The sequence below is a fragment of the Tachysurus fulvidraco genome, chromosome 1 (assembly GCF_022655615.1).
Source record: "Tachysurus fulvidraco isolate hzauxx_2018 chromosome 1, HZAU_PFXX_2.0, whole genome shotgun sequence".
NCBI classification, from domain to species: Eukaryota; Metazoa; Chordata; class Actinopteri; order Siluriformes; family Bagridae; genus Tachysurus; species Tachysurus fulvidraco.
Window position 1 is genome coordinate 7,160,426 of NC_062518.1, and position 19,250 is coordinate 7,179,675.

The window sequence follows — 19,250 nt, forward strand, 5'->3', positions numbered from 1 at the left end:
GCCAAGTACTCTAACATACGCAGCACAATCACTACTGTATATAGCTGTTAAAATAAAGCAATGCACTTAAAGTTATGATTAGTTAATAATTTTATAGTTTAATAACTCACAGTTATTAAAAATCGTCTAATTATGTTTATTCTATAATAATAATAATAATAATAATAATAATAATAATAATAATAATAATAATAATACAAAAGTACCACTAATTAAAATTGATGTTAAAATAAATTTTTGAAAAGATTATTTAGTGTTGTTTTTTCTTTCTTAATTTTATCAGGCATTTTCCACAAATACAGCTCTATTACAACAGAAAATATTTACACCTCAGCTGGAACAGAGTAAAACTGACTGAGGCCAATATTCATTGAATAACATTTAATATTCGAATATTTATAATCTAATTATTATTTATTAGAATGTAATTACTATTTAAACGTTTGGTTGATCACATTTACTGTCTACATTATCTGGATTAGTCACAATGTGCTCCATGTGCAATACATTGTCCTGTAAGAAAACGCTGCTCATGTTACAGATTTGATTTTATTTCAAATAATTATGAGGTTGTTGGTAGGGAGCGGTAGCAGTGGGATGGGTATCAATTAACAGCAAGGACTCAGGACATGTACATGTCAAAAAATGTAATAAAAGCTTGTTATTCCGAGGGAAAAATAAATCATGTTGTTTCAACAAACTTGTACCTGAATATAACATAAATAAACCACAGAATAGTTTAAAACCTTAAAAGTGAGACAGGTTACAAACTGAGCGAGCAGTTAAGAGATTGCAGACTTGACTCTGCTTACCGATGCTGTACATTTCTGATCAGTAGCCCAATAATTTTAAAAACTCAAGATTTCTTACATTTACATTACTCTTATTGACTTACAATTTTATCTCATTTTTATACAACTAAGCAACTGAGGGTTTTGTTCAGGGGCCCAGCGGTAGGCAGATTGGTGGACATGAGAGTTGAACTCACAACCTTCTGGTCAGTAGTCCACCTTAACCACTAGGCGATCACATCCTTATTCTTAAAGAATGACAGACGCATACAGGAAATTTCACCAGCTCGCCAACACACTTGAAGTAAAACTATACTGCAGATGTGTAAACGTTTCAGAATAAGCTGTCAATCATATTTATCACAACAATATACTGATAACGTATAAAGAAAGTATAGGATTTCAGTACCTGGCCATTGGTCAGTATCTTTTTCAGCTCGGCAGAGGATTTCTTTAAACTGTGAAGCAGAAATGATATACAAGAGCAAAATATCATTAGACACATTACACATCTAGTAAAAAGCTCCCACTCATGGCCTAATATATTATTAAATCGATTAAGCTAAATCTGAGTGAAGAAGCTAAATCCCAGGTGTATATTAATCTAGATCAATGTTTTTCTTTATCAGTATAGTGTTCCCTGCTCTAGCTCACCTGTATCATGCTGTAAGGAAGCTGATAACTGGCTGCTTAATTGAGTCAGGTGCACTGGAGTGGGAAAACACACCAGCCTTCTTAGACCCGGTGTGAATATTTTTATTGGTCTAGATGTGGTCAGAATAGCCAAAATAAAGCGCAATATGGCTTTAGGGTGGTTAAAGAGAGCTTGTTTGTACAAATGGTGGCTGGATCGCTAGTTTTTATTTGTACCCAGGTTCGATTTAAACCTCGCCGATTTTTTTCACCACAATACACAGGCTGTCTTTGCAGGTCCGTAGCTCTTAGTTGCTAAGCACTAAAGGGTAAGGCAAATTTGACATGCAGAAGGTACACAGTCTGACTCACCTGTTGTTGGACAGAGACTCAGCAGGAGAGGCTCCGCGGCTGCTGGACGAGCCATGGCGCGTGTTCACCTAAAACAAGACCATCAACACCCTTCAGTTAATCGTGATGAAATTCAACAACAATACCCCGGTTCACTGGGGCAAAGCAAATTAAAGTACAAGAAAGAAAGAGACGGTGGTGCAAAATTAAAGATGTCTTCTGAAAAAGAATAATTACAAACCAACATGATGTCCTTTATATGCCACTCAAAAGGAAGCTTAACAAGGCTACTTGTTCTCAGATCTACATCTCACCAAGTGGGACCAATAAAAAAAGGGAGGCAAAGAAAGTGACTAAAAATAACCAGCCTAATTGAGGTCTATAGGTCATGGTGGCTAGTCGGGGAAAGCAGCGATTCACTTGTTAATTAGTATCATTTAAATGTATACCGCTTCCACCATGGTTTAAAGCCAATTAACTTTAGATTAAAACAAAGGAAACATTGGACTGTGGTTGGGTTAACACAAAAAATATTCATCATATAAATACACGAAAGCAGCACATTCATGACTAATTACTGAATGATGAAGAATGGATTGAGAAAAGAAAGTCCTCATTCCTAAATCTCATTGAAGGGCAAAAGAAGAGAGGAAAATGGAAAACGAGAGACACAAAGAACAAATGTCTCGACTTCAATTGACATTTCAATAAGTGGCATGCAGCAGGACGTGACGTCTCAGAAACAATCATGGATATGCCTACCTTGAGGCCGTGGATGTTCCGGTTCCCAGGAGTCTTGCCGGCTGCAAAAGTAATTGGTCTGGATTGTAAAACACATCAGGGCCATTGAAAGAGATGCAATAAAATAATATCTGAAATACTTTGGACAGAAAATGGGGCCGAGGGAAAAGTTAAAATAATTAAAAAGGAATTACACTGATTCTTCTGATTTGCTACATTATTCGCTCATTGAGAAAAGTCATTCAGATTGTTTAAAAAAAAAAAATAAATAAAAATAGACACCACTTCAGAAGAAACTTACAAATAAATGTGCACAATGTGGGAAATAGAAACAAGGGATTGAAAGCTTTAAAGTCTAAGAAAGCTACCTCTGAAAGTTATTACACAAATGATTACAAATACATTGCCTGAAGCCTTGGAGAATTTTTAGGCTAATTTTATGTTAAGGATTTGTATAAAGTATAAACTGGTGTTTCGCTTTCACTGCGATTCATGCTCTCAAACCAAGTCTCCAGGGGTGAACAAATCAAGTAGCCCAGTCATCTGGGACAAACTGATTTTTAGCCGTTAGTAGCTTTATTACAAATTTTTCCACTCATCATTCCCAGATGAATTAATTAGCTTGTACAAATGAGAGGAGATCTTTCCATAAGCTGGATGATGGTGAAACAAAATAATGTAGTGTATAATCATTGTATAATTCTGTAGTCAACTCATGGTTAGAGAATAAAGATGCTACAAGAACGATATTGTTACCAGTAATGCAAACACCACAGCCAATGACTTTTTAGATGACAAAACACATGCGCATTGGTCAGTAGAGGAGAAGGACTGTGAAAGCAACACGGTCACCTCCTATCTTGCTATTATATATTATATTACCTTGTACCACTCGTTATTCTAGTCTTGGTTTTAGCACATTTAGTTGTCTGTGTGCTAGCTAATGAATTTCTCATTGGTCTAGTGAAAAAATCAGAAAGCTATAATGAACATTTTGTGTTTTTACTATATAACGAACGCAGAAACAAACAACATTTTATCATCAACATTGTGTATTAACAAAAGAAAGAAAAGCGCAGAAGTGACATGTAGTCAAAAGCAAACTCTAAGTCTAAGTGACCCTCATTCATATCATAAACAATGTACAGCTGAAGTTTACGTATTTAAAATACAGCATGATCATTTTGCGTTGCAAGTGAATGGATGTCTGTGGAACTTCGTTTTAAAGCTCAATGCGAATACACGATGTTGACAATCAAGGCTACATGTTACTCCTAGTCTAGAAAACTAAAAAATACAACTTCATCTTTATAAATTCTAAGAATTACTTATTTTAGATTAGATGTAGATTATCTACATTACATAGATTACACTCTGAAGGATTGGAGAAGATCAGATGTGTTAACTATGGTTTAAATGGAATACCTTGGGAATGACACACACACACACACACACACACACACACACACACACACACACACACTCCACTAACCTCGAGGAAAGATCTGAAGTGGCTCTGGAAGGAGTCCATTCATGCGCTGCTCCATCACTGTATTGCAGTACTATATAAACACGTACACACAAATGGGTTTAGTTATAGCTATTTGTTGTCTTGTACTTGATAGTCATACGAGTATTGTATACACCTCTAAGCAATGAGGTTTGATTCTTAAATGAAAACAAATGTGTACAACACTTTCTATAACGATTTATACAGCCTCATGTAGTCAAAATGCGAGACTTTTTTAAAAATGTTTATTTCAGTTCTATTTTTTCATTCCTTTATCATTGGCCTTGTTTTACTTTTCACTTTTAATTGTTTGTTGCTTGTTACATATAGTAGTTACACAAAGTCTACACACAGTCTTTCATGCAAAAATGCTTCAGATCTACCAAACTGTGTGAGAGGATCTCCTTTTGTTAGCCAGACAGACCAGACCATGACCGACTGACCGACCGACAGACAGACAGACAGACAGATAGATAACTTTAGATAGATAGATAGATAGATAGATAGATAGATAGATAGATAGATAGATAGATAGATAGATAGATAGATAGATAGATAGATAGATAGATAGATAACTTTATTGATCGCAGAGGAAATTTAAGATTTTTTCAAATCCTATTATATTTTATTATTTGGAGCTGTCCTTAACTCCCTCTATCCTGACTAGCCATACTCCCAGATGTAAAAAAGCAGGCCCATAGTATAAGGATGACAATATCCTGTTTTATGATTTGTGCGAGATTCATTTGGACAGAAAGGCTGTTTTGTTTTGCTTCAAACATACATTAAAAAAATATGGCCTGAAACATTCTACCTTGGTCTGACCATAAATGTGTACCTCAATTATCCTGACTTAAGTCAACAACTCGTCTTTTTATATAAAACATAGAATTGATTTCCAATTTAATAAATATTCATAACTGTAATCTTTAAATATACAGGGCCAACCAACCTAAAAGTAAACAACATCCTTTGTAAATGTTAAAATATTCCTTTTGTAAAAAAGGACCGACTAAAAGAAATATGGTTTAAAACTTATATAATAAAATAACGTATGTCCCAATGTGCTTGTTAAGGGGCAAAGAAAGAATCAATGCTTAGATATCATATATGAGGTATAGTATATTCTGCTTCCTGCCACAAACACACGCTTTGCCTCCTGCCAAAAGGACATTTCAATTGATGCTTACGTTAATGGAACCATCTGGCTTTGAGACGGGCTGCCCCGCCTCTCTGTCGAGCACAAGACCTTTGTACCCAGACACAAGCCCCGATCACACACAATCAACCTCCTGCAACCACAAATCCAGATGGACATGGCCGGGGGTGGGATGACTGTGTGTGAACGAGTGCATGAGCTCTAAAATCAAAACAGAAACTTGACACTATATAAAAATCAAACAAGTCTAAGATTACGCTGGCACAAAGACTAACATTTGTGGGAAGACCAAAAAATGAGGACTCCACAAATATGAGCGTATAAATAAGAAGCTAGGGCGTGATATGTGTTGTAATTAATGTTAAAATAGAACAGGAACACATTTGTCCTCTACCACACAGGTCTAAATGGTACATGGATTCTTACAAAACTGGGACATTAGAGCAATTTCTCAGCTCAGTCCTTATGGACACTCAGTCTTAAGCAGACTTAATTAAGTTGTTTGGAGTTCAGTTGAAAATGAGAGGAGATCAAGAGGACCACAACAAGTTTAGTGTTTAAGACGCATGTACTCTACAGAATCTAATGACCTATTTTCGGGTGTCGTGGGAGCAAGAATAGAACTGCAGCACTGGTTTGATGCTGACAAGAAGCTGACATCAACTGACAATCGCCAAATAGGTCAAGGACAACTATGAGGTAGAACAATTTTGGTACAGGTAAATTATCTGAGATGTGTTTTTTTTGTTATTTTAAGTTAAAACAAACAATTCTGTAGAATTGAGACCTACGTAAATGATGCACACGAACCAACCAACCAACCAGGCCACCTTCTTCCATTGCTCCATGGTTCAGTTCTAATGCTCATTTTGCCCATTGGAGGTGTTTTCAGTGATAAACAGGGGGCACTTTGACTGATCTGAAGCTACACACCCACATACAAAACAAGCAGCAATGCACTGTGTTTTCTTACACCTTTCCAACCAGCATTAACATTTTCACTAACTACTGTATTTAAACTACTTTTACATATGCACTACTGTTGGATCAGACTAGATGCACTAGCCTTTGTTACCCATGCACATCACTGAGCCCTGGACACCCATGACCGTGTCACTGGATTACTGCTCTGAATCAGACATCTTGCCAAATCACAATTTAGGCAAAAACAAAAGTTGCTTATATTTAAACTTTCCATTTTTCCTGCTTTTAACGGACCACTTTCTTGCTGACTAATAAATCCCTCCCCTTGACAAGTGCCACTGTAATGAAATAATCAATGTTATTCGCTTCACCTCTGAGTGGTTTTAATGTTATGGCTGATCAGTAAGTACATGGATGTATATACAGTACATAGAAATGCATATAACGACAGCAAGTCAGCACAAATACAAAGACAGATCAGGCTATTTTGTCCAATATTTATATGAAAGAAAAAAAAAACAGAGGATGTGTTGTTTTGTGCAGATGATAGCTATAAGCTAAAGTGCTGCAAATTGCAGAATTGATATCGTGCTTTTATAAGGCAACAGGTGACTTTTTTTTCCAGTGGATGAACGCTGGCCAATAAGTTAGTTCCATTTAACAAAGCATACTGTCAAATTTTAAAAAGCTTGGTCATGCTTTATCCCTCACCTCTGCACCTTTGCTTTTGAGTCTGTGTTTGTGATAAAATATTTTCTAACAACCTCAATTATATTTCTCTGGAAGGACGTCATCTAAAAAAAAACAATGCTGTGAGGTCCTCGGATGAGGTCGTCGCACTTTCCTCTGTTCGAACCTAGGCTTTTTATTGAGTTTTGTGGGAGTCACCCCACGCAAATCAGCCATGCACACGTCCAATGATTTACGGATCATTTATCAACATACACATGGGGGTTCAAAGAAACATCTTTTTTTTTGTTTTTTGTTTTTTACTTTTGTAAATGCACTCTAAATATTTACCTTGGTTTGGCTTACTTAAACATTTACAAAAAACCTAACACAAAGATTGATGAATGAGGCTCAATGTTAAAAAAAATGATTAGATTATTCAGACTGTGTACTGTGGCAAATGTGATCTCTAATTAATTAGCAAATCTGAAGGATTTACTTCCAGTAAAAAAGAGCAGAAAACAGAGCGGGTGGTGACAGAGTGACTGTTTATTGCTGATTAAACCTGTCATAACAGGAACTACATCAATGTTTCAACGATGTTCCACAAAATTAAGAGCAGCTATAAATATTTAAAAAATACTAGTCGTTAACTCCAAGGCAAATTACTGTGGTACAAGAGAGAGAAACTGTTATAGAGAAAACAACTTAGTCTTAACAGTATTTCCTTTAAACCTGCCTGCATTACACCAACACTCCCTGTCGCTGCTTACTTTCCTATACTAGCATGTCCCTGACATCCTTATTTGTAACTTCCGTTTTTATTCTGCAAAATATAAATCCTTGCTACATCTCTTTAACCATCCTGTACGGGAATGGTGAGAAATGGAACAGGGTCAAGACAGCAAATCTTTTTATGCGTTTTTCTCTCAATGCTTTATGCAAAGCAGTCAGAGCCAGAAGTGCATTTCGTTCCTTCTCCTATGTGTGTGTGATAAATACATAAGTGTACATGAAGGCACTCTGTAGAAGCAGAGCTGCTGCAGCTGTTCTATTAAATGCCCTATTTATCACTGTCACCTCACAACTGCCTCTCTCACTGCTTCTACACTTCTCTCTTTCTATAACGCTCGCTCGTTCTCGCCATCGCCTCCAGCAACGTGCCTCTTCCGAAAAAAAATACGTGTGTTCAGACACTTACACCTTTAATTTTCCGCTCCACTTCTTTATTGATTAGGGGCACAATTACCAACTAATCTGTAGCAGTGTATTAAAAGAAATCCCCCTTTGTTGGACAATAACTAAAGGCATGTTGATCAGAGGCTGAATGCTCGGTGCCCGAGGGGACACTCGGGCTGGACCGTTCTCCTGCTGGCGCCGCATCATCATTAACACACCAAGAATAAAGTGTTCCTTAATTAGTGAATTGAGACTAGTGGAAAGGAAGTGTGTGTGATGGTGTTTGTTATAGTAGACACTGAGGGCTTGGAGTTAAATGTACTAAATATACTATATACACACATGCGAATAGATATGTTTCACAAATATTTCCCCCACGTTTTATTCTTATCATCTTTGTGCAATTGTAATCCAGCGTTAAAATCCTAGTGAGGATTCACCTCCCAATAAACACAGTCATCCAAAATCCAGAGCATTTCAAGGACAGAGGAGATGTACAGGAATTTCTTGCCTACGTAGCCGTCGAAGCAGCCGTCTCTCAACTCCTACCGGTTCAACATAATAGATGTCCCTTCATCTGGAATTAATGACATCAAAGCAATTCATACATATATGTCTCAGTGGAGACCAAACAGCCACGTATGCAAAAGACAACCTACAGTACCATGCACGACTACGTACAAAATGATCGTGCACCTTCAACTTGCATGCATATTGACTGTGATGCATGTTCCACATTCCCTTTACACACTTTACTTCCTTCAATGCTTGCAATGTTTCCTCCCAAAAGGTGCACAAACCATAAACATATAACATCTCAGTCTGATGAAGGAGATCAGCAACTGGTTTAAAGGAAAAATAATAAATACACTTGATAAATTCCACCTTTTGTGAACAATCAGAAATGATTGAGCCTGTAGCTAGCGTAGTGACTGTGAGCTGATAGGGGGTAAAAGACAACACCAGCTGAAAGTGGATTTTGAAAAATTCCTCTGCGCAGAGGGGGGCATACTTCTAATGAGGCGGATCTTTAAGTACTGAATAATATATAATAAAAGTTGATAGTTCATTTAGTTTCTGCTGCACTTCAGAGAGAAACGTTCACAAGTCATTAGTCCTGACATCCAGAATGTGAACAGTAAGTATTGAGGAATGCATTTAATATTGGCTCAGAGGGAAAACACAAGAACAATACACTAAACAAGGACAAAAGGACAAAATATTACAACACATCTGAGACCGGTACATTCTGTTGGTTCTGATCAAAACTAACACCAACACCTGCATAATTTAGGCATCCTTATAACCTAATAAATAATGAATTACTCCCACAAATTCAATAAGTACCATTAATCATAACGTATCTCTGTATCTCCATCATTAACCACCATATCTCCATGGCCAATATGGAGGTGTGGCCTTTATGTCTGTCAGTCTCAGTGATGGAGGTGTGGCCTTTATGCCTGTCAGTCTCAGTGATGGAGGTGTGGCCTTTATGCCAGTCAGCCTCAGTAATGGAGGTGTGGCCTTTATGCCTGTCAGTCCCAGTGATGAAGGTGTGGCCTTTATGCCTGTCAGTCCCAGTAATGGAGGTGTGGACTTTATGCCTGTCAGTCTCAGTGATGAAGGTGGTGCCTTTATGCCTGTCAGTCCCAGTGATGGAGGTGTGGCCTTTATGCCTGTCAGTCCCAGTGATGGAGGTGTGGCCTTTATGCCTGTCAGCCTCAGTGATGAAGGTGTGGCTTTTATGCCTGTCAGTCCCAGTGATGGAGGTGTGGCCTTTATGCCTGTCAGTCCCAGTGATGGAGGTGTGGCCTTTATGCCTGTCAGTCCCAGTGATGGAGGTGTTGCCTTTATGCCTGTCAGTCCAGTAATGGAGGTGTGGCCTTTATGCCTGTCAGCCTCAGTAATGGAGGTGTGGTTTTTATGCCTGTCAGCCTCAGTGATGGAGGTGTGGCCTTTATGCCTGTCAGCCTCAGTGATGGAGATGTGGCCTTTATACACATTAGTCCTAGTGATGTAGGTGTGGCCTTTATGCCTGTCAGTCTCAGTGATGGAGGTGTGGTCTTTATAGACATTAGTCCTAGTGATGTAGGTGTGGCCTTTATGCCTGTCAGTCTCAGTGATGAAGGTGTGGCTTTTATGCCTGTCAGCCTCAGTAATGGAGGTGTGGTTTTTATGCCTATCAGCTTCAGTGATGAAGGTGTGGCCTTTATGCCTGTCAGCCTCAGTAATGGAGGTGTGGTCTATATTACATTAGTCCTAGTGATGTAGGTGTGGCCTATATGCCTGTCAGTCACATGAATAGAGGCCTTTTTAAATCTTAGTGATGGAGATCTATGACTGTTAGTTCCATTGAAGGAGACACAGCCTCTGTCCAACAGGTCCAGTGAAAGAGGCATGTGTTTGTCAGTCCAGGTCCTGGAGTCATGGGCCCACACTTATTAAGGCAAACATCCCTCTTTAAGCAAAACAAACCTACTTGTACAATTCATACTGACCAAAACTGCTCTAAATAGTTTGTTGCCAGCTTTAACTGGATCTTTCCTACATTAAAATAGACACTGAACATGTATCAGGATACACATAGTTTTATTGTGATACAAGACTATAAGTAACAAATAGCATCGAGTACAGAATGCACTCTCAGGAAAGATCATTTTTAAGATTTAAGCACAGCAACATCCTACTGTCCTACTTAGTGTTAGCACTATGAGTAATATTACATGTTTGTTCACAAAAAAAAAATTCTCCAATTAATAGGCAGCATTATTAGTTAGTGACTGGCTCAGGGCTTATTTCTGACTTCATGCCTTGAGTAAAGAAACAGAAATGTAATTTGACGCTTTGCTCCATCGTGCATGCTTAATGCCATGCTGGCACACACGCCTGCCAGGGGTCACAGGTTGCCATGGTAACATCAATTGTTACAACTAAAAAGGGGCAAGATGAAGATAAAGAGATAAGGAAACACAGCTACTTGTTATCCCTGCCAATCTGCCATGTAATGAGAAGATTTTGCCCAAGGGTGAATAGATGTACAATGAGAGATTTTAATAGCTTTTTCCTTTCAAACAAAAACACTCCCAAGACTAAATAGTACAATTGAAAACAGGCAGTGGTTCATACGCTAGTCTGAGGTCAGTAATTATAATTCCTTGGGAACATAAATACTTTGATATAAAAGAACAGATATTTTAAAATGCTTTTTTTTAATCTTTTTCCCCATGAAAGCATTATTTGCCATGCACACAACCTAATTTTTGTGAAAGAAAAAAAAATTGTTTGGTTATAACGATTATTGTATGTCTAATACAGACAACATTTGCAATTAAAAACAGACCAGACAGTATTAGGTCATTTTGATTTGTTTTCAACTTAACAAAAAAATAATAGTCTTATGTCACCCACCATTTCTTCAATAGGAAGTGACGCAAATCACTGCCTTTTGAACTAGAGGTGTCTAATTCATACCGTCTAAACCATGATAATGCCATTGATTGTTAACCTGACACGATAAATTATTACCCATGACATTTTGGTGAAGTATTTTAAAACACATGGCAGATTTTCCAAACAATACTTTGAAAAGAGAAAGCTGAAATGATACTCACATAGGATAGCATAGCCTTTAGTTCTTCATCACTCCGAACTGTGATCCTGTCACCAACTTCATCCTCATCTGAAGCAGAAGAGAGCGCAACGTTAGCATGTTTCCAGTACCTCCAGAATGAACAATTAAACCATGGCTGTCACATGGTTTTGATGAAATGCTGATAGACAGATGGTTGGTTAGATGGTTAGATGGCTGCTTTCCCAGTTATCAACTTGAATTTGAATTATTTTTAATGCTCTAAGGTATTAAAATGTCTTTGTATGGCACAAATTCTTAAATGTCAACATGGCATTGATGTCCTTTATTTTCTATCTAACTTATTATGAAATGGATATGATATTTACTGACTCTAGGTCAATTCAATCTCACTATAATCGCTACAATTCACTTGGATTTCAGACAACGGCCACTTCATGTAGATGATTGTTTTGGTCTGCACTTGAGAGTGATATCCGTGTTTCTACCTGCATAAATAAACCACACTGTGGTAAAAATGGTTCGGTTCAGGCAGACTATACACTTCATGTGAAAGCACCATATAGCCATATATTAAGGCTGGATTAGTTTTATACAGGAAGGTGGAGTCATGTAATAATTAACAGAGAATGGATGGGCAATAAACATTATAGAATATCAATATCATAATGATTGATGTCATAATATGATTTTATATGATTGTGCTGATATCATAATTTTTAAATTTTGCATATAGTGTTTAAAACATACATGTAATACAAATTGGGTGTTGAAACTATCTTGTTAAATAGGATTCTTTTAAAATACAAACAATAAAAATTTATTCATCATTACATAGATAAATAGTAAAAACTAGTTTCTAAATGCAACACTACAGTTTTATACATACAACACTACACACACACACACACACACACACACACACACACACACACACACACATACATATAGTGATATATATTGTATGGCCAAAGGTTGTACAAATTCTCTTCTTCCAAAATGTTTCATTTAATGGCAAGAAGCCTAATCTGTTGTCAAATGGAATGCTCCATGTGCCACCCACTGATCAACGTTATTACTATGGCAACCAGTAGCAGGAATGCCCAATGGTGACTTTAAAAACAAGTGAATCCAGTAAAAGTGCAGCATGTGTTAATGTAACTCTAGAGGCCAGAGCATGCTCGAGCATGACAGCTCTCTGCTCAAAGAGAGATCCATGAAGACATGGTTTAAGATCTGACCTTCCGACCACGGTTTAAGACCTTTGTGTTGGAAACGTCAAGTGTGTCCCAGTGACCTACTAACGCTCTTATGTATTCTTGGATCAGCAAATCCTTCTCCAAAATCTAGTAAAAGCTTTCCCAGAAAACTGGAGATTTTTATAACAGCACCGAAGGGGAACTTAATCTGGAATGAGGTGTTCACAGGTGCCGTGAGGGTCAGGCATCCGCAGATTTTTAGCCATATAACGTATATCATGTATCATGGGAATGTCTTTGAGAATCATATATGATGATATGATTCTCATATCACCAGAAAGAGTGCTTATAACAAATGTTAAAATGAGATGTACGTAAGATGTGTGGAACATTTAGTGTATATTCAATGCAAATTATTTGTATAGCACTTTTTACTATGGACCTTGTCTCAGAGCAGCTTTACAGAACATAAACATAGAAAAAATGCTTATTACAAATAATAATATAATACAAAAATTCAAGATTAATGTTAGATATATTTAAATGTGTTCGTATTTATCAGAAACAAGCAAATCTGCGGTGTCTCAGGTGACTGTGGGGAGGAAAAAATCTCCCTTGAGCGATAAAGGAAGAAACCCTGAGAGGAACCAGACACAAAGGGGAACCTCTTCCTCATCTAGGTGACACTGTGTATACTATATGTTGCTTATCCAGTGTTAACACATCCAAATGGTACCAGAGACTTTAAAAATCTCTATGAAGAATGAGTGAATTGATTTTTAATAAAAATATAAATAAACTGACACTGTTATACACCACAATATGTTTGTATCCATCAGTAGAAACACAGCTGACATTACTGAACAGTCTATAAGTTTATTATTATTATTGTAGGGTTTTGTTAGTGATATAAACATCTTTTAAAAAGCAGTGCTCACATTCAAACGCTGTAATGGTCGCTTCAGGCATCACGTCTCTAATTGCGATCTGCAAAGACACGACAATTAGGACATTTATTTAATTCTGTACCTCAGATAGGAGTGAAATCAGACGGCTAATGAGATGGCAGTGCGACATCATTACCAGTAAGTCGTTAAAGCTCAAAAGTGACGGACAATCTACTGATGAGTCCATGTCACCGACCGGTGTCTTTATCCGGATCACAATCCCTTCCGTTGCCATGGCGCAGACGTTATTCAAAACCAGTAAAAGCATAACAAACTCATAATCATAATCTACACACAGCTGCTTTCCTATCAGCTGGGGCCGAATCCCAAATACGCTCTCTATCAAACACGAAGTGCGCTACGTCGCAAACACCTCGCACTCTAGTTAGGGCACTTAAATAAGGGAGCGCAGAGCAATTTGGGACACGACGCCTAGCTAGCTAGCAAAACAGTCGGCTAGCACGCTAGCTAGGTAACTACTACTTGTATTGAAACACTGAGGGTATATCGTTATTAACTTCGGATAGAACTTAGGAAGTCGGTTAATGGCATGGTATAGATTGAAAGGAGAAATGTGTGAATAGTGAACATCATACTCGTGTTTTTCGCCTGCAAGCTAACTGTCAACAAATTAAAGCGGAAGTTGACCAGAATTGCGCTGGAGTGAACCGGAAATGAATGGCGTTTTGTTAAGAAAGAAAGAAAGAAAGAAAGAAAGAAAGAAAGAAAGAAAGAAAGAAAGAAAGAAAGAAAGAAAAAAGAGACAGAGAGATAAAAAGAAAGAAAGAAAAAAGACACAGAAAGAAAGAAAGAAAGAAAGAAAGAAAGAAAGAAAGAAAGAAAGAAAGAAAGAAAGAAACAGAGAGAGGAAAAAGAAAGAAAGAAACAGAGAGAGGAAAAAGAAAGAAAGAAAGAAAGAAAGAAACAGAGAGAGGAAAAAGAAAGAAAGAAAAAAGAGACAGAAATAAAAGAATAAATAGGAATAAACATATATGAGGAAAAAGACATAAATAAATAATAAATAAAGAAAGAAACATAGTAGATAAAAAGAAAATAAGAAACTAAGATTTAAAATAAATAAATAAAGAGAATAAATAAACAGATATATTAAAAATACATAAATAAAAAATAAATAAAGAAACATATATATATAAATGAAATAAATAAAAATTATACATACATAGATAAAAATATACATATATATAAAAATAAATAAATAAAATATACAAATATAAAGTAAATAAATAAAAGAATATACATAGTATAAAGAAAAGAGGAAAAAAAGAAAAGAAAGTAAAAAGTGACAGAGAAAGAAAAGAAAGAATGAAAAGAGACAAAGAAAGAAAAAAGAAAGAAAGAAATGTTTGTGTTGATTTCTTTCCATGTGCAAAAATGTGGAAAAGAAAGAAAGAAAAATAGATCCATTTATAACACACACACGCAAATTCTGTTACTTGTTTACTTCAGCAAGTTTAAGAATTTGCGTAACATTTTGCTCTCTTTCGCTTCATTTTTGCTGTTACTTTTACTGAGTCCACAATGTTGCCAAAACTGGTGACTGAACTACTTAACTATATGGTGAACTATTAATAGTATATTTCAAAAGATCCTGAAAGACTACTACTACTACTACTACTACTACTACTACTACTACTACTACTAATAATAATAATAATAATAATAATAATAATAATAATAATAATACAATAATAATAGTAATAATAATAAGCAAACAAATAGTTACAAAATAACTCGATCTAATTCTAGTCTCTCTCTCTCTCTCTCTCTCTCTCTCTCTCTCTCTCTCTCTCTCTCTGTAAAAACAGCTAAATGAGCTAAATGAGAAATTTAATGGAACATTTCACCCCAAAATCCTGGTAATCACTGTTAATGATGGAATAAACCAGGGGCCTCCTAGTGTAAAGTATGCTCTAATGTCATCAGCAGAGGGTGATACATTCGAAATTCCCTAACTTGCTGTTCCAGTGAGCACATGCAGACTGGCCGTTGACATTCATTATACTCCACCAATGCCTAAAGAAAAACTTGTGTAATGTTTCTTATGGTGAGGTCTTCTCTGAGGAAATTTAGAAAGAGTCTTCTCTATAAACAGTTTGTAACTGTCAGCAGTAACACAATTTTTAATAGAACTCTAAATAGATGAAAACATCACGCGCGCATATTTAAAAATGTTTTGCTAAAAACTAGATGTTCTACCAAAAAAATGGCAGGGTGTTTTTATTCACATCCTTTAAACATCTTCGACCTTTCTAATTATTGCTAACTAATACAGTGATTTGATTAAATTAAATGATAGATATGAATTTCTACTCAATATATTAAGCAGCTTAAATGGGCATTTGCAGTGTGCTCTGTCTTTGATTAGAAGAAACTTTCATACACCTGTCAGGTTTCATGTGTTGACATCTTAGTGAACAGTGTGCAACTAAACGAACGGTGTCATAAGTAACTAAGTTCAGATTAGTGAGTTACTTAATTAGCAAGAATTTGTTTTGTAAATACACCCTAGCATTAAAAGACTCTGTAACAAGTCCTTTAACAGAAGAGATCCATTGTTTAATATTGGTAAAATTAAATGTTTTTTAATAACCTGAATGACAGTTGACCCTGACAGTCACAGATGCTACCACAAGAAGTTTCATATATTTTTTTATACTCATGTAGTACTGATAGATCATTCAGGTGAAATCAACAATAAAAGACTGCTAAAACAGCTCAGGTTGCATATCCAGGTCTAAAACAATAGTGTGTGTCTGGTCTGTCCCGCTTCTAGTTAGATCTGTCCTCTCAATGGGCTTTCTTTCAAAGGCTGAATGGGTAGTGGAAGAATGCCACTCACAACATTCTCTGCACGCACTTTGTACGAGGACAAAAGCTAAAAGCTTAAATACTCAGCACAGTTAAGTGCAAATGCGCTGTATTCTTATCTCAAGGTGAAAGTTAAACAGTCTGCTTTCAAACTGAAATGTTTGCAAACTCATTAGATTAATGTTCAGCAAGCGTGCTGACCACATCGTTTTTTGCAATAGGAGAGTAAAAGACTTTTGCTAAAAGTCCTAAAATAATAGGCCGAGCAATGGCATTAAGCTTGCATTGGACAGTTTGTGCAGGTGAATACACACAATGCAGATAAACAACCATTAAACACAACCATTAGATTTAACATTGGTGGTTAACCTTCTGTTGTGTCATTATTTTACAAAGAATTACAGCATGTGATGTTGATCTTTTACTAGAAGACAACAAGAGATAGTAATAGAAAAGTAGGGTTAATGCAGCTAGCAGCAGAGTCTTAATGAGGAAACAAATGCAGATGGCAGTTTGTCAAACTGACCCTCAGAGGCCGTGTGTTATGGCCTCATGCTGGTGTGAATTTAAATGTCCAGTCAGCAGTTCCAATTATCAGAAATCAAACCCAGGAGATGGCTCAGAGGAGGGTCTGAGGGAGTAAGGGCGAGAGAGAGGGCCAGCACACAATAGCTGGTAATTAAAACCTATTTTATCAGTCTAAACTCTCTGTGTTCTTTCTTACACCATATTGACAAGCTGTTTAGCTGACAAGACGCTACATTTGACTTCAGACGTATGAGCTGGAGGTATTTAACTTTGTGAAGGCCGTGGAAAACAAATATAGGCTAGAGAAATCAGACATTACTGGAAAGCTCATCCCTTCACTTGCACTACATATATACCAAACTCTGATTTCCTGCATTGTATGACATCTTTATTTCATAAATTGCTTGAGAAATGAACCACAACAATGCACAGTTCAAGACCAACGGTCTCAGAGGCACAAATATAAAACAGCCAAAATTTGGTGTCTTAAGAGACTACAGATGATCGCTTATAGTTCTATGCTAACAATAAAGAACCTCTGTTTGACATGTGCCACCACATTTATGGCTATGTTTTACAGCTTGTACTATACCAACTGTTATTTACTCTGAAACTACACATCCACAACATTTATAAATTCAATTCAAGCTATGTATTTTGAATTAGAAATGTATTCTCATTCTCAGAAAAGTTTTAGGAGGTTGTATTTCAGGTCAGTGTTTAATCCTGAGTGAGTTAAATGATGCTTAATGATTCCATGCAATGTTTAAAGATAAAATAACTCTGCTGCTGTGATGCTCTCACATAGATATCTAATTTCTAAGTGTGAATGTTGCAGTTGCCTGCAACCTAAAATATAGCAATGTACATTTAAATAAATAAAAAACCCATAAAATATGAATCCATAATGTATACTGTAGATAATAAACTGCAATGTGCATTTAACTGCAAGATTGCTCGCCATCATTACTGTACATAATCTATCCTGTATAATAATAATAATTAATGATTGTTAAATTTTAAAGTGTTTTATGTTCAATTCCAGTTTAGTAGCAATCCTGTATGCTTAGATATGAATATAATAATAACATTAATAATACTACTAGTAATACAACTAAAAATCTTATAGATCTATCTTATTCAATTCTAAATAAGGCCCAAATATACAGTATTAACAATAAAAGTCTTTATTTAATGTTATATAAATAACAACATGGTCAAATGTCACACATTGACATAAGTAATATAACAGTATATGTTATTGTATGGTCATTTTTTTCCCAGTGATTTGATTTAATTCCTTAGTTACATCTGAGATACTCCTACATATATCTTAAAGCTTAAAAGCAAATTCTGAAGCTAAACTGAAAGCAGAGGTCATCCTGTCATGAACAGCATTTTCTGCATGTATCGCTCCTGAGCTCTAGCTTTAAAAGGCTTGGCTGCTGTATGACGTCTGTAAAGCGTACATGATAAATAGCATTATTATAAGCATATTAAAGAGTCAGGGGAGTCAAGGCCTTTAAATGGGGTAATTTCTACCGTGATGCCATTGTCGTTGACCCGGAGCCCTTTGCAAGTGGAAATAGGTGTGTTGCATATCATGCAAAGCCACTCTGAAAGCAAAGCTTATTTATTATATTAAACACTTCTGCCATGGCAGTCTAATGAGGGCTTGAGTCACCTGCACTGCTGCTGAAGATTAACAACCAATCAAACATGATACTAATGGGTCAAACACAAACAGACACACACACACACACACACACACACACACACACACACACACACACACACACACACACACACACACACACACACACACACACACACACACACACAATACAAAAACTCCATTTGATATTGGTGATAGAATGCTAATAGGAAACTCACAGTATTGAATTTGCTCTGATATGGAGAAAAAAGTATTTTAGTAAAAAATCACAAAATTTATCCAGACAAACCTGTGAAAATGAAACATTTGTTAACTCTAACTGAATCCAAAAAGCATAAAAAAATATTAAATGGTCAAGGGGGCAACACATTGAACACTCTCTCTCTTTACAAGGCTTTAATATCTATTGTTCGAGTTTTTTTTATTCTTTTCATGTTTTTTCTCAGAACATTTTACAGGTAGATGTTACAAATTGGCAAATAGTGAAACTTTTTTTTGTTATATTATGTTTATGGACAATAAA

General features: G+C 36.3%; 1 protein-coding gene across 2 annotated transcripts in view; it reads right to left on the reverse strand.

Moving 5' to 3' along the window:
* The window catches only part of map2k5 (mitogen-activated protein kinase kinase 5), a 48,647-nt gene extending 34,296 nt beyond the window's left edge, over positions 1–14,351 (reverse strand). The window contains exons 1-7 of one of the 2 annotated variants that reach the window (XM_027137101.2): positions 13,832–14,351; positions 13,687–13,735; positions 11,572–11,639; positions 4,009–4,078; positions 2,538–2,578; positions 1,797–1,864; positions 1,201–1,249 (exon numbers count right to left, since the gene is read on the reverse strand). In XM_027137101.2, the coding sequence (XP_026992902.1) occupies positions 1,201–1,249; positions 1,797–1,864; positions 2,538–2,578; positions 4,009–4,078; positions 11,572–11,639; positions 13,687–13,735; positions 13,832–13,963 (477 nt within the window). In that variant the 5' untranslated portion in view covers positions 13,964–14,351. Of the gene's footprint in view, positions 1–1,200; positions 1,250–1,796; positions 1,865–2,537; positions 2,579–4,008; positions 4,079–11,571; positions 11,640–13,686; positions 13,736–13,777 lie in introns of both variants that reach the window. The other variant, XM_027137102.2, reaches the window with a different exon arrangement.
* Positions 14,352–19,250: the final 4,899 nt, after the last annotated feature.